Source organism: Marmota flaviventris, chromosome 14, assembly GCF_047511675.1.
Source record: "Marmota flaviventris isolate mMarFla1 chromosome 14, mMarFla1.hap1, whole genome shotgun sequence".
Lineage (NCBI taxonomy): Eukaryota > Metazoa > Chordata > Mammalia > Rodentia > Sciuridae > Marmota > Marmota flaviventris.
In genome coordinates, this window is record NC_092511.1 from 29,013,400 (window position 1) to 29,038,183 (window position 24,784).

At 35.3% G+C, this 24,784-nt stretch overlaps 4 protein-coding genes across 9 annotated transcripts in view; 2 read left to right on the top strand and 2 right to left on the bottom strand.

Annotated features, from left to right (window-relative positions):
* The window catches only part of Cebpz (CCAAT enhancer binding protein zeta), a 19,581-nt gene extending 14,926 nt beyond the window's left edge, over positions 1-4,655 (bottom strand). The window contains exons 1-2 of one of the 2 annotated variants that reach the window (XM_071601497.1): positions 4,464-4,655; positions 1,802-2,634 (exon numbers count right to left, since the gene is read on the bottom strand). In XM_071601497.1, coding sequence (XP_071457598.1) covers positions 1,802-2,634; positions 4,464-4,619 — 989 coding nt within the window. In that variant the 5' untranslated portion in view covers positions 4,620-4,655. Of the gene's footprint in view, positions 1-1,138; positions 2,635-4,463 lie in introns of both variants that reach the window. The other variant, XM_027933475.3, reaches the window with a different exon arrangement.
* Cebpzos (CEBPZ opposite strand) overlaps positions 1-5,210 on the top strand; it is a 24,439-nt gene extending 19,229 nt beyond the window's left edge. Inside the window, exon 5 of the mRNA XM_071601504.1 lies at positions 5,136-5,210. The gene's annotated coding sequence lies outside the window, so the exon portion shown is untranslated. The remainder of the gene's footprint in view (positions 1-5,135) is intronic.
* Positions 4,631-17,329, top strand: Ndufaf7 (NADH:ubiquinone oxidoreductase complex assembly factor 7). Of its 2 annotated transcripts, none has more exons than XM_027933457.3 (10): positions 4,631-4,815; positions 5,136-5,299; positions 6,764-6,844; positions 7,750-7,860; positions 10,870-11,083; positions 11,935-11,993; positions 12,541-12,651; positions 15,080-15,223; positions 16,337-16,510; positions 16,959-17,329. In XM_027933457.3, exons 1-10 carry the CDS (start codon positions 4,743-4,745, stop codon positions 17,172-17,174), a joined length of 1,347 nt encoding a protein of 448 aa, XP_027789258.3. In that variant the 5' UTR covers positions 4,631-4,742; the 3' UTR covers positions 17,175-17,329. The 2 variants fall into 2 exon arrangements, with proteins under 2 accessions (XP_027789258.3, XP_071457602.1); XM_071601501.1 differs by having other exon boundaries at positions 17,082-17,329.
* A 1,832-nt stretch (positions 17,330-19,161) lies between these two features.
* The window catches only part of Prkd3 (protein kinase D3), a 69,195-nt gene continuing 63,572 nt past the window's right edge, over positions 19,162-24,784 (bottom strand). For all 4 annotated transcript variants that reach the window (XM_071601499.1, XM_071601500.1, XM_027933453.3 and 1 more), the window contains 2 exons: positions 23,364-23,449; positions 19,162-22,062 (listed from right to left, as the gene is read on the bottom strand). In XM_071601499.1, the coding sequence (XP_071457600.1) occupies positions 21,889-22,062; positions 23,364-23,449 (260 nt within the window). In that variant the 3' untranslated portion in view covers positions 19,162-21,888. The remainder of the gene's footprint in view (positions 22,063-23,363; positions 23,450-24,784) is intronic.

Below are 24,784 nucleotides of genomic sequence, written 5' to 3' on the forward strand. Positions count from 1 at the left end.
GTAAAGCCAAGAGCAAATAGATCATTTAAGAGGGCTTAAAAGTTTTAAAGAAATTCATCTCTGAGAGGTGTTGGCTAACAGTAATTGAAAAGAACTTGGGAATATACTTGTCCTCAGAGATAGACTATTGCATTAAACACACTGCTGTTACATGGATGAGAAAAAATTTTTCAAATAGATTCCAAACATTTTCTAAAAATATTTCTATGACCCTCAAAAATTAAACAAAACTCCCAAATTTCTACACTTTCAACTTTGAACTTTTGTTTTCTCAGTGGTAGAGCGCTCGCCTAGCACGGGTGGGACCCGGGTTCGATCCTCAGTACCACATAAAAATAAAGGCATTGTGTTGTGTCCATCTACACCTAAAAATAAATATTAAAAAAAATCTAAATTTCTTTTTAGTTATACAGTAGAATACATTTTGATATATTATACATACATGGAGTATAATCCCATTCTTGTGGCTGTACATGATGTGGAGTTACACTGGTCTTGTATTCATATATGAACATAGGAAGGTTATGTCTGATTGATTCTACCGTCTTTCCTATTCCTATCCCCCATCCTTTCCTTCATTCCCCTTTGTCTAATCCAAAGAACTTCTATTCTTCCCTTCCCTTCTTAATGTGTTAGCATCCACATACATTTGGCTTTTGTATTTTTGGGATTGGCTTATTTCACTTAGCATGACAATCTTAAGTTCCAGCCACTTACTGGTAACTGCCATTATATCATTCTTTAGTAATATTCCATTGTGTACATATGCCACATTTTCTTTTTTGGAACTCTTCTTAAATTATGAATGGTAAGTATCAATTACTTTAAAAAAAAATCACAGATTCTTTAAAATGTGTTGTGTAAGATCTTTGAGATTCTTTTTAGTGTACCAAAGAAATGACTTCCATTACATCTCCAGTTCTATTTCCTTAATATCCCAAAAGATTTAAAACAAAATATTAATTTTCAAATACAGGTGGTAAGATATGACTTAGTTAAAGTTCGTGAGTAGCAAGTTGCTGAGGGAGGTCTAACTCCAGTTTTCTAACTCTTCCTTGAGCTCTACACAGGGAACTGCACGTGCTATATTAGATCAAGTTATTTGTCATGTTTATGTATTAGAATGCTTTGTACCTACCTGTATAAGGCTGTATAATATCGATCTGATATTGTCTGCTGAGAATTCATTACCTGGAAAAGCAACATTAAAGCCTGCACACTGGTATTAAAGTTTACAACATGCAACACTTTGAACAAAGTATCAACCTGCTCTTTCACTTTCTCATCACCTGTCTCTGAATAAGGGTATGCCCTATTCACACCTGTTAGAAGGGCACTAAGCATTTTTGACTCAATATCTTTTTTCTTGATACAAGTCCGAAAAAAACAAAAATAAAGAGTTATTAATTTGTTGGCCAATTCACTTTCTTCATGGGAGAGGACCATTTGATTTAAAAAGCAAATTGCATAATATTGAGCTTTGGAGCTGATATTTGAACGAAAGAGTAGCCTTTCTACCTCACCACACACAATTCCTTTCATATTGGGATGTTTACAAAGTAATGTCTCTAACAGGTGAGAGGCTTTTGTGGCTATTCTGTTCTGAGGATCTCCCAGTTTATTTACCACCTGAACAAGAAGAGCCTTTTCTTCCTCAGGCTTGTTACAAAGAAGCTCATGAGCAGCTGTAAGTGCTCGAGTTTTAGTGGTTACTAATGAATCATGACTTAAAGTTTCTAAGACCTGAACAAATTCAGCTACTAAGTGTTTTAGTTGGTGTTCAAAATACCACAATATCAACCTTCTATCTCTTGAATCCTTGTTGCCACTGGACAACTGTTCTAATTTGTTGAATGGACGCTGACTGAAAATCCGTAACTTTCGACTTTCTGGCAAAAGGTCTGTAATGAGTAACTCTTTGAAAGTATCCAAAGCCATGAGGCACTGCTGTTTGCTGCCCTTCTTTTTAACAAGGTTCACAAGAGTTTCTACAAATTGGAGTGTGTGAATAGCATCATCCTGGATGAGAAGGATCATGGCTGCCATCCGGTCACCTAGTGTCCCTGATGATACAATCGCCTTCATCCAGGTAGAAGAGGCTCCCTTTTGATTATTCGTCTTACTTTTGAATAAGTTAACTTCATGCTCATATAGCTTCTGAGCCAGAGTTTTGTACTTAGACACAATATCTTGAGGCTGAGGTTCCAAGGAATATTCACTGGTATAATCCAAATCATACCATTTGCCCCCAGGCTTGAGTAACAATGTCTGTCTCTCAAAAAATTCAAAGATGTCTTGTTGTTTATCTTTCTTTACTTTTGATATGGTACCACTGTTCTTATCAGAACGCTGTTCTGGCCTCTTATTTTTCACCTTATTGATTGATGTCCGTTCTCTTTCTGCTGCATTTTGCTTTTTATTATCAATGTTAGATACTTTTGATTCTTTTTTGCTGGCATTTTCCTTTTTAGGTTGTTCATCATCTTCAATGAAAGATTTTGCATATTTGGCCAAACTAAGATTTTGAATAAATGCTTCCAGTTCACCTTGTTGAAGATCATCAACTGCTCCCTTTTTTCCTCCATCCACCACTTCCTCATTTTCATCCAAAGTAGCCAGCATAAGGTAATCTTGCTGTATAAAAACATAAAAAGTTAAAAATATATCACCAATCCAACACTTCAGTTACAACTTCATCTTTGAAATCAATGAAACTTTGAATTACAATATTACCTGGGCTTCCACCCTACCTCCAAATTTAAGTGTGCCAAAACCATAAAATAATGGAAGAAGGTACAACATAAAAAAAAAATTTAGAATGGGAAAAATCTTAAAATTCAATGTAAAACTCAGGGCCCACAAAAGATAAGATCAGTAAATTTATCATTCTCTCACACATAAAACATATAGAAAAATAAAAAGACAAATGAAAACTGAAAAGAGAATTGTAGCAACTCATAAAAGTAAAGCTCATTACCTTAATACAAAAGGTTTTGCGTATCAGTAAAAAAGTGAGAAGTACCCAACAGGAAAACATACAAAGGATAGCAACATGATAGAGAAAAATTGTTCTTTAAAAGATATGAAAAGATGCTCAACTTTGTTAGCATTTGTACAAATTCAAGTTAAACTGCATTTGGTGAAGGCAGGAGCACTTTCACATATGGTTGATGTGAATGTAAACTGGTACAACCTCTATGGAGGGTGATTTATCAACTTTAATCAAAACACAAGGCACACACATATCCGTTAACCCAGCATTTCCATTTCTGCAAATTTAAATTACACATATACTTACAAATATGGGGGTGAAAAATGTCTAAAGTTATTTACTGCGTTATTTAAAATATCGAATCATTGGCAACAATTTAAATATTCATAATAGATAAATTAAGACACAAAATGATTTATGCAGTTACAAGTCCACAGAATTTTATACAACCACACAGAAGGATCTCTAAAACAGAAAAAAAAGATGCAAAATATACGGCAACATCTGTGTAAAGAATAACAATACATGCGTATATTTCATTTACATAATTGTGCATGTGTGAGGTCTAGGATATACCTGGAAGATATAAAATACAAAATAAAGTATAAAATATAATTGCTCCCTAGAAGATAAATTGCATATCAGGAGATAAAAGTGGGACAGAAGATTTTTCATTGTGTGCCACCCCAATAACCTTTTAAAGTTTATATCGTATATATATCACTTATTCAAGAATTAAATATAACCCAAGTATGAAATAAACAATAAATCTGTCCATATGATTACATTTATCCTTCCTCTAACAGCACCCCCACCCCCCACCCCTCTCCAAACTTAGTTAGGCACAATTCTGTCTTTGACTTTACACTGTCTGTTCCATCTGACTGGACAGACACATGGCTCACCTTTCTTTTTCCTCAGGTTTTTGCTCAAGTATCTTCAGACATGCGTTTACAGGTCATCTCATTTAAAACTGTAATGCCCTCTCAACTCTGTATCCTCCTCCTTTTTCTCTGGCACTACTTAGCATCTGATGTACTATCTAAAGTTTGTTTACTGTTTCTCTTAACTTGGAAAGTGAATTCCATAAAAGGGAGGCTCTTGGAGCGTACAGCGAGCATGCCCAAGCCCCCTTTGAGTACAGAAGTTCCAACACCGGCCATCAAAACATTAAAATCACGAGGTCAGGACCAAGAAGTCCGTTTTCTCGGACCTGATGGAGTGATGGTTACACCACGTCAATAACATGAGGATCGCTTATTCCCTGAAGAAGGCCACAGCATAAAACGTTCAATCCAGACTTTTTCTCTTGCAAAGAGCGGTGGAAAGAAGCGAGGGAAGCGCACCGAGCACATTCTACAGCTCTGATCTGGATCCGCAGGGCTGGAGCGGCGGACCATTGCCCTGATACTCTCAGAACTGCTCCGACACCCGCCCGGGTCTCCCTTCCGTGGAAGCCTCCGGCCGTTACCTTTGTGCCTCCGAGCCGTAACACCTCCTCCAGGGAGAACCCATTCTCGGCTTCACCGCTATCATCTTCGTCCTCCTCATCCGGATCGCCTACCGCCTCTTGCCCAGCCCAGGGCCGCTTGGCATGGAACTCCAAAGGCGCCTTCGCAGCCGCCATGCCTAGCGGAGCACGCGCGCGCAATCTGCGGGCCACTTCCGCTTGTCACGTGACGTACTTCCCCGTGGGGGTGTGTCATCTCCCGGAAGCGACCGCAATCCCCGCCCTCGGGGCGGTGCATGGATGCTTCATACGGTCAGCATGAGAGTCCCAGCGAGGTCCGCTGTGCGGCCTCTGTGGAATGCCGCGCGCGTTGGTAAGCGTCGGCTCCGCAGAATCCGGGCTCCAGTGGAATCGACTAGAGCGCCTCCGGTGCTCCTTTGGGGTCTCCTGGGGCTCAGGGGCTCACCTCCAGCCCGAAGGCGCTCGGGGCCGGAGACTGGAGTCCCGCCAGACACTAAATGGCTGTGAGATTGTGGCCAAAGTGCGTGCCTTCTCTGCGCCTTTTGGGCGCGCTGCACACGGTATTCTGCTTTCAGGGCTGGACTTAGTGAAGCTGCCTTGAAACTTGTCAGGCTGCTTGCACATACAGATACTGAGATTTATAATGGGTCCTACTTGACCTGTGTTTTTCAGTCATTCCCTGCATTTGGAGAGGGAAACACTTCAGTTCCGGGAATGAACCGGCAGAAAACAACCGGGTGACCCCAATGCTGCGGCATCTTATGTACAAAATAAAATCTACTGGTCCCATCACCGTGGCCGAGTATATGAAGGAGGTGTTGACCAACCCAGCCAAGGTATGGGTTTGACTCCTGAGGTTGGAGAGGCCCCGTCTTTCCTGTTCTAAAGTCCTGTTAAGGACTGCCATAAATTTTTTTTTGACCTGAATTTCCTTGTCAGCTCTACAAATCCATTTGGTGGAAGCCTGTAATTCTTTGTTTTAGACGTTTTTACATTTTGCTGGGTTAAATGTGATATCTGTAGAATTCTGGGATTGGTTCTGCCAATTACTGTTGGAATTGGTGGAGAGACCCAAGTATACAGAGGTTTTCTAAAGGCAGGGATACTTGAATGTTTGTGAGCAGTGCTACAAGATAGGCGGCTTAGATGAGTGTGAAAGGTGAAAGGTGAGTGGTTTAGAAACAAAACTTGGACTCAAAGGATCTGCTGATGGATTAAGTATGGAAAGGTGAAGAAAAGGAAGGAATCAAGACTGATTCCTAGATTCTTCAGCTATTGTGTGATGGTGGTGATTTGAGGTTAAGATAGAGTTGATCAGGTTTGAAGGAGCATTGGGGAAGAAGGTCTACATCAGGAGCTGCATCTTATACATACTGTGTTGGCAGTGACATCCAGGTGGAGATAGTAAGTAGGCAATTGGCTATAGGAGTCTAGAGTTCAGGTGAAAGTTTAGGGGTGTGTGTGTGAATTTGATTGTCATCATTGTATGGTGATTAAAGACAAGGAACTGGAAAGTGTGTACTTACAGAAAGAAAGATTTCCAAAATTAAGATTTGGACTAACTCTAAAATTTAGTGTTGAGGTTCCTAACCTAAGGATCCTTGAATGGAAATCTGGGGAGTTTGTGAACTTGAACTGAAAAAAAAAAAAAAAAATTTCTCCTTCATTTTCATTAACTTCTAACAGCAGCTTAGTATTTCTTCAATTATGAACAGGAAGAACCAGTAACATCCCACAATATCTGTGACTTTGTTATTAGTGGAAATCACTGATATCATATATTATATAGATCACAGCTGTTTCAAAATACCATTGTACTCATTCCTACTTAAAAACTTAGTCTTTGGTTTGATTTTTGTATCTTAATAAACTAATAAAGAAGTATATATATTTTATCACAAATGTATTTTTTAACATTTGATAATTATTTTTAACTTGATTTTTACAATGCTCTATATTTAAAATTTTGTGCATTTAAAAACACTGTGAGGCAGGAGGGGTAGACAGGGTCTTACTATGGTGGACTGTAAGAGCAGGGAGGGGGGAAAAGTAGGGAGGACAGAGATGGAACACTACATGGCTGAAAAATTGAGGAGTAATTGTTTTTTGTCAGTTCTGTAAAATCATTATTACTTTGTAAAATTTAGGTAAATAGTATACTGTCTTTATCTTGCCTAGTTACAAGAGAGAACTTTGATACTTTGAATTGCTTTGCTGCATATTATATAAGATTTCGAAGGAGTGTTTTTAAAAAGCCTTAATTGAAAATTAATTTTTCTCCATTTTCTCTTTTTACTCAGGGATATTATGTACACCATGACATGCTAGGAGAAAAAGGAGATTTCATTACTTCACCTGAAATAAGTCAGATCTTTGGCGAGGTAATACCCAATGTAATCTATAACAGACACTATAATATTTAATATCATAAACATTGGAGAGCACAGCTGATCAAGTTGTACTAGTTTATAATAGTTTTTTACAAGTTTTTTTGTGTGTGTGTCTGTGAGATTCATCAAGTTTTAAAAACTTTTAGAGGAAATAGAGAGGCAATAGAGGAAAATGGTAGAGAAGACATTTGAAAAGTTTATACTTCTCTGTGGAAAAGGAAATGAAGAGATGAGAGGGACAAAGAGAAGGAAAGATGTTGAAAGTAAAGAGGTTGGAAGAGGAGAACCAGAGGAAATATTAGAATGGAAGCAGGAAAAAAAGAAAATATAAAAAAGAACACTGAAGAATTAGTAGACTCAAGATGAGGTCTAAAGCTCCCAATCATGATTTATCCATAGTTACAGTAAAAATCTTCTTTCCACTAAAACAGAATTTTAGTTCATTTATTTCCATAAAGTACCTTTGGTGATTTAGAAATAAGAAATTATACACAAGTGGAAGTAGAATACAGGTATTGAAAAACTAATTATATCTAAGAATTATGTATTTATAAAATCATGTGAGTATGAAGAAATGGCATAATGGCATTTCATGTCTGTCTACTTTCAAATCTTGAGAATCTTTCTGTAAGTGGTTATCTCTTATTTGTTTCATGGGGCCTTTTACAGTTAAGACTGTCATATTACTTTCTCCTGTTGATAAGCTTCCTACATGGTGTATATTATGACAACCTTGGTGAAGTTCCTGTGTTTATGTGTGTGTGTGTGTGTGTGTGTATCTATCAAATAACAGAGTTATTTGCAAATATTTTGCTTTCTGGCATAAAGTGCATTATTTATGAGGAGTTTTATATTCTTTAATACTTTATAATGCTTTATGTTTTTCCATGTCATAGCTAATAGGAATATGGTTCATTAGTGAATGGATCGCTGCTGGAAAAAGTGCAGCTTTCCAGCTGGTGGAACTGGGCCCAGGTCGGGGTACCCTCACAGGAGATATTTTGAGGGTAAGTAATAAAAAAAAGTCTGTAAGTCACATGTAGATTAGTCTTCTTAATATGATGTTTGAATTCCTCAGCATTCAGTTGTACCTCCTTAATCTTATATTTCTCAGGTAAAATATAATAATGTCAGAGAAATGTAATGGATCATCTTTATTTATTATCTGTAAGCTTAAAAAATATGGTAGGGAGAATATAAAGCTAAAATTATGAAATGTTTAAAGACGTTATGGGAGAGTATATTTGTCTCCTCAGTAAGGAAGATTTTTAAAAATTATATAAAAAGCAGAAGCTGGGCTAGGGATGTAGTTCAGTGGTAGAGTGCTTACCTAGCACATGCAAGGCCTTGGGTTCAACCCCCAGCACCACAAAACCAAAAAAAAAAAAAAAAAAAAAGTCCAGAAGCCATAAAGGAAAAGAGTAATAATTTAATTTCAACTATATTAAAATTAAGAACTTATTGTTAGAGAAATTATGAATGTCTTGTTTTTTCAAAGACACTATAGAATGATGAGATAAGACAAAATAGGACAAGTTATTTCTAACACATATAACCAAAATAGTTATAATACATAAAGAACTGCTTTAAATCAATAAGCACATAACAGATAACTAAATAGAAAGATCAGGCTAGAGATGTGAAAAGGTACTTTATAAGAGAATATTGAAATGACTAATAAAAAGATGCTCAGTCTCTGATAGTTAGGAAAATGGAAATTAAAATTAGTGATGTAGCCAGGTATGGTGATCCACACCTGTAATCCCAGCAGCTCAGGAGACTGAGGCAGAAGGATTACCTCTTTGAGACCAGCCTCAGAAACTTAGGAAGACCCTGTCTCAAAATAAAAATGGACTCGGGGTATAGCTTAGCACCCCAGTACCAAAAAACCATAAAGAATATTAGAAAGTCTGGCAGTACCAAGTGTTGGTTAGGATGGGGCTATGTGGAGCATGAGAGTATAATTTGGTTCAACCACTTTGAGAAGCTATTGGATATTATCTAACATCAGTTATTTATTTATTCATTTATTCACTTATTTATTTATTTATTTTGGGGGTGGGTACCAGGGCACTCAACCACTGAACCACATCCCATGCCTATTTTGTATTTTATTTAGAGGCAGGGTCTCACTGAGTTGTTTAGGTCTTCCCTGTTACTGAGACTGGCTTTGAATTCATGATCCTTTTGTTTCAGCCTCCTGAGCAGCTCGGATTACAGGCGGGTGCCTGGCCAGAATTATTTGTATTGTATGACCCAGCAGTTTTACTGCGATTCATACACCCTAGAGAATCTAACATGTATGTGTACCAGGAGATATGTGAAAGATCATAGCAACATTATTTGAAATAGCAAAAAATTAGAAACAACCCATATAGTGAGAAATAAGCCAAATTATATTGAACATGAAATAAAATATTGAGCGAAAATACAATCTGCAAAATAATTCATATCATGATTGTATTTATATAAAATACAAAAACAGTCAACAGTAAGTAATATATATTTGATGATACAAATATATTTAGTAATGTTCATAAAGAAAAGTCAGGAAGAAGTGAATTGGACAATCAGAATGGTAGTGACTTCTAAGGGTACAGGGAAAATGTAAGAGCTTTAGAGACTAGGTCATATCTCATTTCTTTTAAAGTGGATATTCTTATTTAAGTGGGTATTCTTTCTTCTATTATTCTATGTAGTACTTCATACAAACATTTAAAGAGCATTACTGTTTATTGTACCTGGCAAATAATAATTAAAAATAGTTTTTACTATTTTGGAATCCATTGTACCTGGCAATTCATTAAAAAAAATACAATGTACTCATTATGAATTTCTATTTATATCTCTGTTCTTTTTTTTTTTTTCCCCCTTTTGGTACTGGCGATTGAATCCAGAGCTGCTTTTTACCACTGAGCCACATCCTCAGCCTTTTTAAAATTTTTACACAGGGTCTCACTGAGCTGCTTAGGGCTGTGTTAAGTTGCTGAGACTGGCCTTGAACTTGTGATCCTCCTGCCATAGCCTCCTGAGTTGCGGGGATTAGAGGCATGCACTGCTGTGCCTGGTTATAAATTAAACATTTCTTGATGCTATATGAATTTTGATTGAATTAGAAATTAGAGGAGTTTTTGAAAGAAGATTTATAAACATCTGACAAGAATTTTGATTATATCAAATTGGGGGGTGGGATAGAATAACATTGATGATTTTAATTTCCAGGGTTCTGCTTTATTTAAGTTGGTAGTCATTTGCACATGATATATTTTAATAAGGTTTTTAAGTAATATTTGTTAAAAGTATTTTTAAAAAATCAAGTCCATCACTCCTAAAATGTATAAGGAATGTTTCTCTAGATCAAGTCTTAAGAACTCTTTAAGAGTCAAAGAATTTAAAGAAATGTTAAAAAAATACATAGCCAAAATATTACCTGTATTTTAGTTTTGATATTACTTTGAGATATTATTCTCTTGGCAAGTCTTTTCATGTATAATTCCATCTCAAAATTATATTTTGGATAAAATCATCTCATTCAAATGAATAGTCTGTCTGTACATTCATATCTCAAAGGTAGTAGGCCATTAACCCATCAAATTTAAATTCAAATAAAAATACTGTTGCACTGGCATTCAGATTTGAGTCTCAGAAAATACAGTTTAATCATCTTGAAGACAAGATTATTTTATAGACATACAGGTGTTCTTTTTTTTTTTTAGATTTCATAATCTGAAACATTGTTTTTATTGGATGCCAAATCTTTTTATTTGTTAATCATGATTTATCATTAAGAAACCAAATTGTGCTCTGTTCATTTCTTGTATAGATTACTCTTAATAACTAATAGGTTGTGATTCTTATAGACTTCTGGAGGGTGGCTTGGGCCAGAAACAAATCTCTCTGAGGGAACATATTACTTATATTGTGACATGACTGAATTACTGTATTAAGTGGATAGAAAAACCTAAAATTTACTTACATATTGTATCTTGCCAATATTTATTTCTTTCTGTATTTAGGTGTTCAGTCAACTTGGATCTGTGCTGAAAAACTGTGACATTTCAATACACTTGGTAGAGGTGAGCCAAAAATTAAGTGAGATTCAAGCACTGACACTGACTGAACAGAAGATCCCCTTAGAGCGAAATGCTGAATCCCTAGTATATATGAAGGGTGTTTCTAAATCTGGGATTCCAATTTCCTGGTACCGAAATTTACAGGATGTTCCAAAAGGTAATTACTTTACATTGTATAATGAAAGATTTTTTATCACAATAATGTTAGTTGACCATAACCTTTTACAGCAATATTGTATATAATTGCTGCCGAAACCTATTACCCATAGAGAACATCTTCTTTTTTTCCCTCTAGAAAAGAACACTGTAATGGAAGAGAAAATTTTCTAACATTAAGGAGCAGTATATTTTATGTAGTCTTATAAAACAAAACAAAACGAAAACCCCAAACCAACCAAAAACCAAAATGTGAATCTCTATTGTATTCTTTAGTGTTTCTTTGTAGTTACAATAGTACTGATTATAAAGCAGCCCAACACAGCAAGGTCTGAAGGAAGCAGTATTAGTAGATGGGTTTAGCTTAATGAGTTAATCTTTTGAAAATCCTACTTCCTAAAGGCAAGCAAAGTGTCGTGGTAGTGATCAGGAATTTGAGTCTCAGCTCAAACCTAAAGTGTGGGTGATAGGATCTTGGGCAAGAAATCTAAGCCATTCCTCCATTCAGTCTTGTCAGTTGATTGTATGATTTAGATTTTTTCCTGCTAACAACTTTTGAGTTTTAATTTCTTTTAGGCCTTGTGATGAGTAGATTTAACTGATAATTCAGGTATGAAAGTTCTCTGACCTTGTTATGTGGAAAATGAGAATAGTAATATTATTCCTTTCTATATTTTATAAAGTATATTTTTCATGAAAAGCAGGACAGAGTTTTGGTAGTAATGTGTATAGAAGTATCTCAGGCTCCAATACTGAGGAATTAGGCATTTTCTTTTTTACAGTTAATGTTTAAAACCAATTAATTGTCTCAAAATGCTGAATCATTAATTTTCTTGTTTTGTTTTTAAATAGGATACAGCTTTTATCTTGCACATGAATTTTTTGATGTTCTTCCTGTGCATAAATTTCAGGTATTGATGAAAAAAAATTTATGTTTATAATTAAATAATGAAACGTCTTGAGTTGCAAGAATGAATATTTACATATGGACATTACTTGTTGAAGTTATTCTTTTTTTTTTGTACTGAGGATTGAACCCAGGTGTGCTCTACTACTGAGCTACATCCCCAGTCCTTTTTATTTTTTATCTTAAGACAGAATTTCACTAAGTTGCCCAGGCTGGCCTCCAACTTGTGATCCTTTTGCTTCAGCCTCCCAGGTTGCTGGGATTACAGGCATGTACCACCACAACTGGCTGTTGAAGTTATTTTTAACTGTTTATTTAGAACTTTGATGAACATGAATAATTAAAAAGCAAAAATGATATAATAACTATAACTCTTAATTATCTTTGGATAATTATTAAAAAATTATTTAATTCTGAGAAATGATACATTTAGAAAATTTTATATAGAAAATACTCAGTATTATATTTATGGTATGAGGAGAAAGCTAACAGTTTGGGAAAAGCATTCTGAGAACTTGAAAAAATTTATTCTTATGTGTTACTTTGTTTAGAAAACACCACAAGGATGGAGAGAAGTATTTATTGATATTGATCCACAAGTTTCTGATAAATTGAGGTTTGTTTTGGCTCCTTGTGCCACCCCTGCAGAAGCCTTCATACAGGTAAGAATATAGTTTTTTCTTCTTTTTCTTATTGCTGGCTATTCAAATTCTTCTGAGTTACTGTTTTAGAATTTTTTCACAGGGTGAATTGCTAGCAATTGCTTTTTATTGAAAGTGAAAGTGCAGAGCTTCTAGAGTTAGGAGAATTCTTAAAACAATTTCTTAAGTGTGTCACCTTAATGTCAACTAGTAAGAGAGAAAGCTAGTAATTACGCATTAAATCATACAAGTCCCTCACTTTCTCTGTACCTGTTTCCTTACTATCAAATGGTGACAATATGGTCTACAAGATGAGTTCCATATCTGTGAAAGCAGTATATTATAGGTCACAGAAAAATAACAATAACAGATCATATTTATTGAGTTCTTTGTATGTATTACTCTGTATTTTCTTATTTAGCTTTCAAAGCAACTGTTGGGTAAGTTCTGTTGTAATCCCCGTCTTTGGGTGTAATGTGGCTTTTCCTTCATGCTTCCACCAAATTCAAATTTGATTGTAGACTGCCAAAAAGATTCACTGCAGCATTCTATTCTCCTCAAGGAATAATTGGAAGAGCATATCTATCTTGGAGTTGTGTTTTAAAGATCTCCAAATACCTATATTTGGGAATGTCTAAAGCTTCAGAACACCTTTTTGATTCCTTTTCACCAAGAGGGGAAAAACTAATTTTCTGGACAGTAATTAAGAATTTCCTACCTCAGAAGTTATCAGTTTTAAAAGCACAGTTGCTTTTAAACATACAACTATGAATTAAGATTTCTTTGTCAAGTGTAGGTTAAAATATAAACACTTGTGAACATTTCTATTTTTTAATATTCTCTTTTTTGGGGGGGTACTGGGGATTAAGTCCAGAGGCACTCTACCATTGAGCTACATCTCCAGCACTTTTTAGTTTTATTTTGAGACAGGGACTTGCTAAATTTGCTGAGACTGGCCTGGAATTTGCAATTTTCCTGTGTCAGCCTCCCAAGTTTCGAGTTGCAGGCATTATAGGTATGTGCCACCACACCTGGTTTCTATTTTCACATTATATTTCATATTCTACCTAATTTTACTTGAATGACAAAAACGTATTTATAAAGCTATCGAGAGTAAACCTTGCCGGTGGGGTGGCGCATACTTGTAATCCTAGCAGCCAGGAGGCTGAGACAGAGGATTGTGAGTTCAAAGCCAGCCTCAGCAAAAGCAAGGCTCTAAGCAACTCAGTGAGACCCTGTCTCTTAGTAAACTGCAAAAATAGGGCTGGGGATGTGGCTTAGTGGGCGAGTGTCCTTGAGTTCAATCCGTGTTACTGCCCTCCTCCCCTGCCAAAAAAAGAGGGAATCCTTGTGGCCCTGGGAGTTGTGATTCTTTTTAGTTCTTAACTTGGTTAGCATTTATGGATGAGGCAGAGTTTTCTCTTTTCACTTGAATGGGGTGAATGGTTGTGCTGTCTGTCTTGTTGAAGAGCAGTTCAAGGTGGTTCAAACAGCACAGTAAGCTGAGGTTTGTCAGCTGATGCCTGAAGAGGCTAGCTTCATGATTTTTATAGCAACATTATAATAATTTATTTGTATCAATCAGCACTTAGAGGAGCTGAGATTCAATCTTAAGTCTGTCTTGACTGTACACATGTTATGCTTGTGACATCTGGGCAGGTCATTACCTCATTTTTAGGAGAGAGGGAACAAAAGATAATGTATGATTTTACCATGAAAAAATCTCCAAATTTTCATTCATTTGAGGTATCAGTGAAAATTCAAATATATTAGTAAAGTTGACAAGCGTATTTGTCATTTATTAATGTCAACTTATTGTCACTTCATTTTTAAAGCTAGTAAGCACTTCTTGTGAACCTTTAGGCACTGGTTGAACATGTTGGGTAATACGGGTCTCAGGTATTCTGATACTAGTTTACAAGCTGATATCTCTAGATATAGTGCATATCATTGGGATACTTTCTGCCCAAGAGAAGGCATCATAATATACCTGTTTAATAGAATTGTTTTGTTATATTGGGTTTATATTATTTGTTATTTTGTCACAATTTTTTGAGTGCCTGTGAATGCTAGGCACTGTTCCATGCAGACAGAAATCCCTTTCTCTGGCTTTCAGCCCAGTGGAGTATGTTTATATATATTACGATGTGAAAGTACTTTTACAGTAAGTAAAATGATAATGTACTTTGCCATTTGGTGGGTTGGAAGGGCATATCCCTTTTTATTAAGGAGATTAAAATGTGTGTAAACTTAGTGGATAGCATTAAAGCATCAGTTCCATATAATAAAAAGGATGTCATTTGAAGTGTTTAGTGTAGGTAGAGAACATAGTCATATTGAGAAGGAATTTATTTTTATTATAAACACTTATGAAATGCTCATTGTAGAATAATGTGAAAAACCTTAAGGAAACATTTCTTTTTGATTGTTCCAACTATTCCCTCACCAGCATGATGAAACAAGGGATCATGTTGAAGTATGTCCTGATGCTGGGGTTATTATTCAGGAACTTTCTCAACGCATTGCATTAACCGGAGGTGCTGCACTGATTGCTGATTATGGTCATGATGGAACAAAGACAGATACCTTCAGAGTATGTATAATTCATTAACATGGTTGATTGGAATTTCATGGTTAGCTTTGAAGCTCATGGAAGATCTCTGGTTTTTACATTGTTTAGAACTAATGATTCATGTTTTAATTATATTTTTTTAATATATATTTTTTTAGTTGTAGTTGGACATAACATCTTTATTTTATTTATTTTTTATGTGGTGCTGAGGATTGAACCGAGTGCCTCACACATGCTAGGTGAGCACTCTACCACTGAGCTACAACCCCAGCCCTCATGTTTTAATTATCTTTAATCCTAGATCTTTCTCCTAAGCCCATTGTCCAACCATTGAACAGACTTTGAACTACTTGATTTCTTTAGTTGCAGAACCTATGTTTGCATATATTCTAGTAAGCATCTGAATAATACAAATGGAAGTATTTCCTTTAAGTTCTTAAACTTTTCTGCCTTGCCTTCATTGAAAAAATGCCATTTCTTTTCAGATTTAATCTAGGTACATAATCAAATTTTTTCTATCAGAATTTTTAACATGTCTTTCCTCAACATTATTTTTCAGTGTTTTTTGAATATGATCAATTTTGTTGTATATTCTTTAATCAAAACATACATAACTTGATGTTATTAGTCATTTCCTACATCTGTGGTTCTTAATTTCTAACTTTATTATTTTACATACAAATAACCTGAAGAAGTTTGCTAAAAATCCTGATCTTTATCCTCAAGTCCAAAATTCTGATTAATCAGGTCTGAATGGAGACTAATAAACATGTTCAGGTGATTTCAGGTGTGCATGATTGATAGACACACTTCATAATACTGCCTATGTTCTGATAACCTGAATTAATATAGATAATTAATGAGATCATCTGTTTCATGAGAAGTATTTATGAAAATGTTAAATAACTTTATGTTAAGAGCAGCATCTTTACACTCCAACTTTGCTCTTTATGTTGGGTTTTCCATGCTTGCATCTCATTTGAAGAAAGTGCACTATTGCATGTCTAAAAAACAAATTTAGACCATATTTTCCTTTTCAACAGATGCTATATAAAATGTGCTAATATAATAGTGTTTTAAAATCTTGATTTTGATAGCTATAAAAAGGCAGAAACTTATTTCTTTATGTTCAAGGGGTTTTGTGGCCACAGGCTCCATGATGTCTTAACTGCACCTGGAACAGCAGACCTTACAGCTGATGTGGACTTCCATTATTTGCGCAGAATGGCAGAAGAAAAAGTAGCCTCTTTGGGTCCAATAGAACAACAAACATTTTTGAAAAATATGGGTATTGATGTCCGGTTGAAGGTAATGGTTTATTTTATTTTACTATCATTAAATTTATTAATTTCATAGTATTTCAAAAATTATTTTACTTAGGTTCATTTGGCTTTAACATTTTTGTAGTTATGCAGCTCCTAGGTATTCCAGTCTTTCGGTAATGTAGAATTTAGTATAACCAGACAGATGGAGGGTGGAACAGCCTGGTAAGTTTCCATATGGGGTAGAGTTAAGGCTTCTAAATAGGGTTCCCGTGTAAGAAAACCACACAGAGCAAATCACCAGGGGATGTTTGTTAAGAGCACAAATCCATAGATTTGGGTCAGAGAAACTTACATTTTTAATAAGCACCCTGTGATTTTTAGGTAATTAGAAATCACATTTTGAGCACTGGAACATTTAAGAATCAGTATTGTTTCACCTACTTAGGAATTCTTCTTCTGGTTACTTATGCTAAGAAATTTTTTCTTTTCAGGTTCTTTTAGATAAATCAGATGACCCATCAATGAGACTGCAGTTACTTCAGGGATATGATATGTTAATGAATCCTAAGAAGATGGGAGAAAGATTTAACTTTTTTGCCTTGCTTCCTCATCAGAGACTTCATGGTGGAAGTCATCAGATGAATGCACAGCAGTCAAGACCCTCTGCATCTCCTGTAGCTGGGTTTGATGAACTTACTTGGCGGTGATATTTCAGTTTGGACCTTTTATACCCCTAAATTGGCCTAAGAAATCAAAGTAAAGGGAATATATTTCATACATTAAAGGTAAACAGATGATTTTGGAGTATTTTCTCTCTTCATAGCCAATGAAAATAACCTAAATAATAAACAAAATTACAGATCTTTTGGGTTGGAATGGACTCTTGGTGCACATGTGTTTTCTCAATTGACTGAAGTAATTAGGTTATTGTGAAATTGAGTTTCTTTTAGTAAAGCTGGTTGCTATATTTCTATTTTATTTTAAAAAGTTACACATGAGACTGGTTGGTTTAATAGAAATTTGAAAAAACCTAAATAGTTATTCCCAAGGAACTGATTAAATAGATCTGTATTTTATTTAAAAAGAGGAGGTAAAGGAGTATTGTCTGAAATAAAAAAAAATCTCAATTTTAAGATTTAACCCCAGCAGCTTGGGAGACTGAGGCAGGAGGATCACAAGTTCAAAGCCAACCCCAGCAATTTAGCAAGGCCCTAAGTAGTTACAAGACCTTGTCTCCAAACAAAAAGGCGAGAGGGGGCGGCTGGGGTTGTGGCTCAGTGGTTAAGTGCCCTGGGTTCAATCTCTGGTACCAAAAAAAAAGTAGTAATAATTACATGCAAAAGTTTTTATAGTTATGTTTCCATTTCTGTTACGGGGGGTGGGGGGTGGGGAGCTACATTTAAGTTAATATTTCTGTTTTCATAGAAACTAATATACCAGTACAAATTTTACTGTGTTCTGCTCTGTAGTATGTATTTCAATAGAAGTAGTAAGTGCAGAATGCCCAGTAAACACTATTGAATTTCCCATTCTGGAAGTGGGTTTAGAGTGGAGAGAGAGAGTTGGTATTGAATTTTGTACCTTATATTCTATAGATAATTTAAAATTTTTAAAAATCCTATTTTGACGTATCAAAGAGTAAAAATATCACAGTAAACTTGACCTGAACCTGAAATAAGAGTAAATGTAAACAACCTAGGTGGAATAATTTTCTAAATGGAGCTAATTCTCTCTTATTTTCAGAAAAATGTCAAATGTTAGCTCCACATTAGGTTCTCATCTTTTGATTCATACACCTTTATGTTAATGGTAGGAACACAGACTTTTTGAGGAAGTGTATGTTAGCAACACAAATTTCCAAGGGAGATTAAAGAAAAAAATAATACCAGCCATGTTGTGAACTTATGGATTAAATACAGTGGAAGTTCATGGGCAGAGTGATGAAGTATTGACGTTTATTGCTGCTTCTGCTTAAATAAGAACATGATTATTCTGTATCTCACTTGAAAGTAAAAGGAGATTAAAACTTTATCTTTTAAATGCTACCCAGCCTTAGGCCATTTGTAGTTGTTCTTATTCTCTTTCCGTATTTACTTTCTTTTTTAAAATATATATTTATTTTTTAGCTTTTAGGTGTACACCATATCTTTATTTTATTTTTCTGTGGTGCTGAGGATCGATCCCAGTGCCTCAAGCATGTCAGGCAAGCACGCTACCACTTGAGCCATATCCCCAGCCCCTATTTACTTTCTTTTTAAACATGAAAATGCCCATAGTTGACTCCTCCCAAAGGTAATAGTTTTAAGGGCAAAGAGTCATTTAGTGACTTATAACTCAAATCCTAGAAAAGTAGTTTTGATAATTGTTTTTTTCTAAGTCTTCTGGTAGTTAACAGTAATTGAATATTTTGGTGGTAGTTACTAAAAAAATTACAATTACTCTAAACTTTCATTCCAAGAAATAAACCCTCTAGATAATTACCTTAAATGTACTACGTATCAGTGTAATGAAGGTTTGTTTGTTTTTTTTTTTTCCCCCCAGATAAATCAGTTCTTTTAAACAAAGCCTTACTTCCATATACAAATGCTATTTTCACAACATTTCTGTGATCAAGGCCTGGGAAAACACAACTGAGTATAATTTTCTTTGGATACTTCTGCTAGAGATAGCCTGAGATTTTTACATGGAAAAGTATAGTGATACAGAAATACATTTTATTATCAAGCTTCTTAGAGCATATTTACAAAAAGTGGGATGTAACAAAAAATATAAAAATGTACTGAAGAATGTCATTAGACTACTTTGTACATTATCAAATGTTTCTAGCAATTATTTCTTATACAAATACAATTTCAAGACAAAAGGTTATGCAAGTTATACAGTATCTGGAGTAATTACTCAACTCCAAATTATCTGACAGTGCCCTTACAAAACTTTTTAGAAAACGTAGGCATTAACAAAAAGAGTGCAATTAATTTCATGGCTTGTAAAGTTTGATTATATAAGAATAGCAAACGAACATTCCAGTTAATTTTTACCTTATGTAGTAAAACCACAGTAGTGACTCAAAATTATTCCATTTTGTGCATGTTGATATAAACAGGCTTACTTTGGAGAAATTTGGGGAAGTCATTCTCTAACACAGGGAAAAACCTAAGTTTTCTCTAATTTGGTTTAATCTTTGCAACTGCTCTAAGAGAACAGATTAACGAGATGTGCGGAATATCCCTCAGTGAAAAAATATATTTGCAAAGGATAGTGTACAGCATAATGGCCAGCAGGGTGAAGAGGGATTCTGGAGACATTCTGCCTGGGTTCATATTCACATACTACTGTGGGAATTTTAGTAGCTAATTTCTTTGTGCCTTAGTTTCCTCATGTATAAGATGGGGTTCGTAATGTACTTACCATGTGATATTGTGAGGATAAATTAAAACACTCAAAGAACTTAGAATATATAACCACTGCATAATCTTTCTATTATTTTCTCAATGATGTTTTTGTCATAGTAGGACAGTTGCTTTTGGGATCTGTAAAAGCCATCTCAGTCTTACTCTGTTGATGTGCAGGAGCATTCTTTTCCTTTACTACCTCAAATTCAGTGGGCAGTAATTCATGTTTATAATTTTGAGCTTACTGAGTACATTCATTCATATCTGATCTTTGCAACCACTGTGAGGAAGGTAGAGGCAAGGACTGTAGTCTTCATTTCATAAACTGAGAACTAAAGACTTAGGTGGGCTATCTACCCAGGCCAGCAGAGCTAATAAATAATGGAGCCAAAGACTTAAATCCAGATTTTCTGACTCCAAATCTTTTACTTTTAGAGTGTGGAAGAAGGAAACAGACAAACAAGGTCTGTGGTGATTACTGAAAAATGAAGAAACAAAAGCCACTATATATATATTTTAAGTGGATCCCAAATCTTAATTTTCTTTGGGAAAAATACAACTTGACATCCCTAATCTGTGTTCCCCCTACCCCCATGGGGATCAAACCGAGGGCTTTGTGCATACTTGGCAAAAACTACCACTGAGCCCAACATCCCTAATGTGAAAGTAATGCAGAGCTCGAAAAGTTTTGGATTTCAAAGCATTTCAGATTTACAGATCAGGGATGCTCAACCAGTAAAGTTTATATAAATATCGTAAAATCTAAAAAACTCTAAAATCTGGAACACTTTGATCCCAAGCATTTCAAATAAGGGATACTCAACCTGTATTAGTAACTATTTTAAAATAGCTGGCTGCTGGAGCTGAAATGTAAAAAGAAGCACTTACTCCACTCTTTCATTTGCTGGGCTAAGCTAATATAACATAGTGCAACCCTCATAAACTGAGTGTTTCATGTCTATTCCACCCACAAACCAAACCCTAAATTGCTTAAAATGAAAATACTGATTTAAAAACATTCCCAACATTTGCAAACCCTCCAATAGGCTGAGGCAAGAAAAAGAGATACTGTTTGCTATATAGTGATGATATAGATAGCATTAACTGACCTACACTGGCCTTCCTTTTAGTATATATTTACTTTTCTCCCTCAAATTATTCAACCTTGGGTAAAGATAGCAATTATGTAATTAAAGTTCAGATCTTCACCCATGCAGTGCTGGGGACACAGTGTGGCATCACAGTGGTATCAGGTGGGAACATCAATGTTAAGCAGCAGAATGAGCTACAAGAAGGCACACATAACCACACAGTACTTACACCAGCAGTACCTACTCCTATTTTTTGGTAACACCAATCATTCCAAATTATCTTAGTGGCTATTGCAAAATACTCAAAAGGTGATAATTTCATTCTTATGTTGTAGAGGCCCTAATCAGAGTTGCAGCTCCAAAAAAGTAAGGAATCACTGTTTTAGAGTCTTAACTGACCTAACCAAGAAAGATAAAACAGCCTTGCACTCTGTAGGCATCTAGGAAAAATGCTTCAATGCCCCTATGGTCGGTTAGACAAACATTTAAAAGTCCTTATAGTAAATCACATATTATTAGCCTCACAGTTATTGCTTCAATGAAAATATGTTTAGTAATCAACTTTACAATCCTTGTATGATTTGGTCAAGCTTTGCTAGCTTGCCTTTAAAAAAAAAATGACATAAGATCAGGAAAGGGAAGATAAATTAAGTGGCATTATTGTACTTAAGTGAAGGATCAGGAAACAATACAAAACCAGTTATTACTTATGCTATAAAAATTTACAGAAAGCTTCCCCTTGATTCCATTATGTGTTTTTATTACTTAGCTTCCCTTCCTGTACCTACATATGAACTACAGTATTGATTATCACCAATTCCTTGTATTTCCTCATGTCTTGGCTTCCTTGCAGATGACAACATACAAATAACAGTTATGAAGCAAAATATCAGTCCATAAAATTAAATCCTTCCTTATTGAAGTTAGCTCATTGATAATTAAGGATCTTCTTCCATATCATCTGGATTGGGAGCCATAATGAAGTGCTTTGGGTATACAAGGTTATGTGTATATGCATGTATTTCCCAGCGAGCATCATCACTTTCATGTGTAATGTAACGTTCTCCAATGCGAGTTTCAAATTCTCTAAGGTCAAGCCATGTCTGATAGTCCTAGAAAAAATTGACATGATTATGAACCATAAACTAAATACTGGCTACTATTTTTCCCCCTTTGCTTAGCATCCTAGTTACAGAATTGACAATCTCTACTTGTAAGTTCTTGAATTAGAAATGTTAAAAATCGTTTTTTCAAATCTGAAGTCTCTATTAAAAGAAAGTAACTAGTTTCTTTTTTTTTTTAGAGAGAGAGAGAGAATTTTAATATTTATTTTTTAGTTTTTCGGCGGACACAACATGTTTATTTTGTATGTGGTGCCGAGGATCGAACTCAGGCCACACGCATGCCAGGCGAGCATGCTACCTCTTGAGCCACATCCCCAGCCCGAAAGTAACTAGTTTCTGAAATTTAAAAAACTGGAAAAAAAACCTGGTCTCTGAGATAACTCGTAATAATCACTAAAAGCTTTTGCCGTATACTGTTATCGGCCTAAACTTTACTCCTCAAAATGTGCAAGTGCTTGGAATACATTATCAGGTTAATTTATAATTGGTGAGCCTAACTATGATTGCATTTATTTTGAAGCTGATTCTACTCTTCATTCCCTTTAAAATACTTGTAAAACTTTTAAAATTTTACTTAGAGAAAGGGTCTTGCTGAGTTGCTTATGGCCTTGCTGAGTTGCTTATGGCCTTGCTAAGTTTCAGAGGCTGGTTTTGAACTTTAATCCTCTTGCTTCAGTCTCCCGAGTTGCTGGGATTATAGGTGTGCACTACCACGCCTGGCAATCCAAATATATTTTAAAGGGCTTTATTTTTTTGTCTCTTCAATGCAAAATGAGCCTTTTAGTGAACATTTAAAATAAACACACCTGACAAAATAGTATGTAATGTTAGTCTTACAAAAAAAAGTGAAATGAATGCATTATGTCTTATAAAAGGCTGTGGTTGCTTTTAGTACATGGGAGTTTAATTGCCTAATGGTACCAGGGATAGAACCCAGTGATGCTTTACCACTGAGCTACATCACCAGCCCTCTTTATTTTGAGACAGCATCTCGCTAAATTGCTTGGGGCCTCACTAAGTTGCTAAGGCTGACCTCAAATTAGTGATGTTCTTGCCTCAGGCTCCCTAGTTGCTGAGATTATAGGCGTGCTGCAGTGTGCTCAGCCTGTCAATACCAATTTGGATGAATACATGAACAACTTCCAGAGGATCAATTATGATATAAATTCATCATAAAAAAGCACTTAAATTATTCTAAGAAAATGCAGAATCTGTTGATCTTGTCTTGTGTCACAGAACTCACAGTGAACCATTCAAATGAGGATTGCTAAACATATATTTTTTTTTACCTGTAGCCAGGGATGACTAAGAGATTTGTCAACACTGTAGCGTTTTCTCATCTTCACTTGAAGCAGGTTGTTTATCAAATCAATTGCTAAGAGAAAAGACAAAATTAGATAAACAAATCTCAGTGTGTAAAATACCCCAAACCTATGATTCTTTCTGGAGGGCAGTTTAATCTAATCTATAGAAATACAGCATTGAAAACCAAGAATCAATAAATGGGATGAAATCAAACAAAAAAGTTTCTTTTCAGCAAAAGAAACAATCTGTGAGGTGAACATAGAGCCTACAGCAAATTTTTACCCCTCACACATCAGATAGAGCACTAATCTCTAGGGTATATAAAGAACTCAAAAAGCTAAACACCGAAAAAACAAATAACCCAATCAACAAATGGTCTAAGGACCTGAATAGACACTTCTCAGAAGAGGATGTATAATCAATCAACAAATATATGAAAAAATGCTCATCATCTCTAGCAATCAGAGAAATGCAAATCAAAACCACTCTAAGATATCCTCTCTCTCCAGTCAGAATGGCAGCTATTATGAAGACAAACAACAATTAGTGTTGGTGAGGATGTGGGGAAAAAGGCACACTCATACATTGCTGGTGGGACTGCAAATTGTTGCAGCCAATTTGGAAAGCAGTATGGAGATTCATTGGAAAACTGGATATGGAACCACCATTTGACCCAGCTATTCCTCTCCTTGGACTACACCCAAAGGACTTAAAAACAGGGACACAGCCACATGAATGTATATAGCAGCACAATTCACAATAGCTAAACTTAGGAGCCAACCTAGATGTCCTTCAGTGGATGAATGGCTAAAAAAATGTGGCATATATACACAATGGAATTTTACTCAGCATTAAAAAAGAAGAAAACCATGACATTTGCAGGTAAATGGATGGCACTGGAGAAGATAATGCTAAGTGAAGTCAGCCAATCCCAAAAAAACAAATGCCAAATGTTTTCTCTGATATAAGGAGGTGGGGTAGGGCAGGAGAGCATGGGCAGAATAGATGAATTCTAGATAGTGAAGAAGGGTAGGAAGGAAAGGGAAGGGGCAGGGGATTAGCAAGGATGGTGAAATGTGATGGACATCGTTATACAAAGTACACATATGAAGACTTGAATTGGGTGTCAGCATACTTTATATATAAACAAATACAAAAATTGTGGTATATATGTATATTAAGAATTGTAATGCAAAAAAAAGAAATTATATCCCATCTATGTATGATATATCAAAGTATATAAGTGCATTCTACTGTCATACATAACTAATTAAAACAAATTAAAAATTAATTTAAAAAAGAAAGCATTGAGAATTTTTGCTTAAGAACATAGACTTGAACAATTAAAATGATCCATAACTAAATTAAGTGTACCTAATTTTCATTTTATTAAGAAGGCAGTACA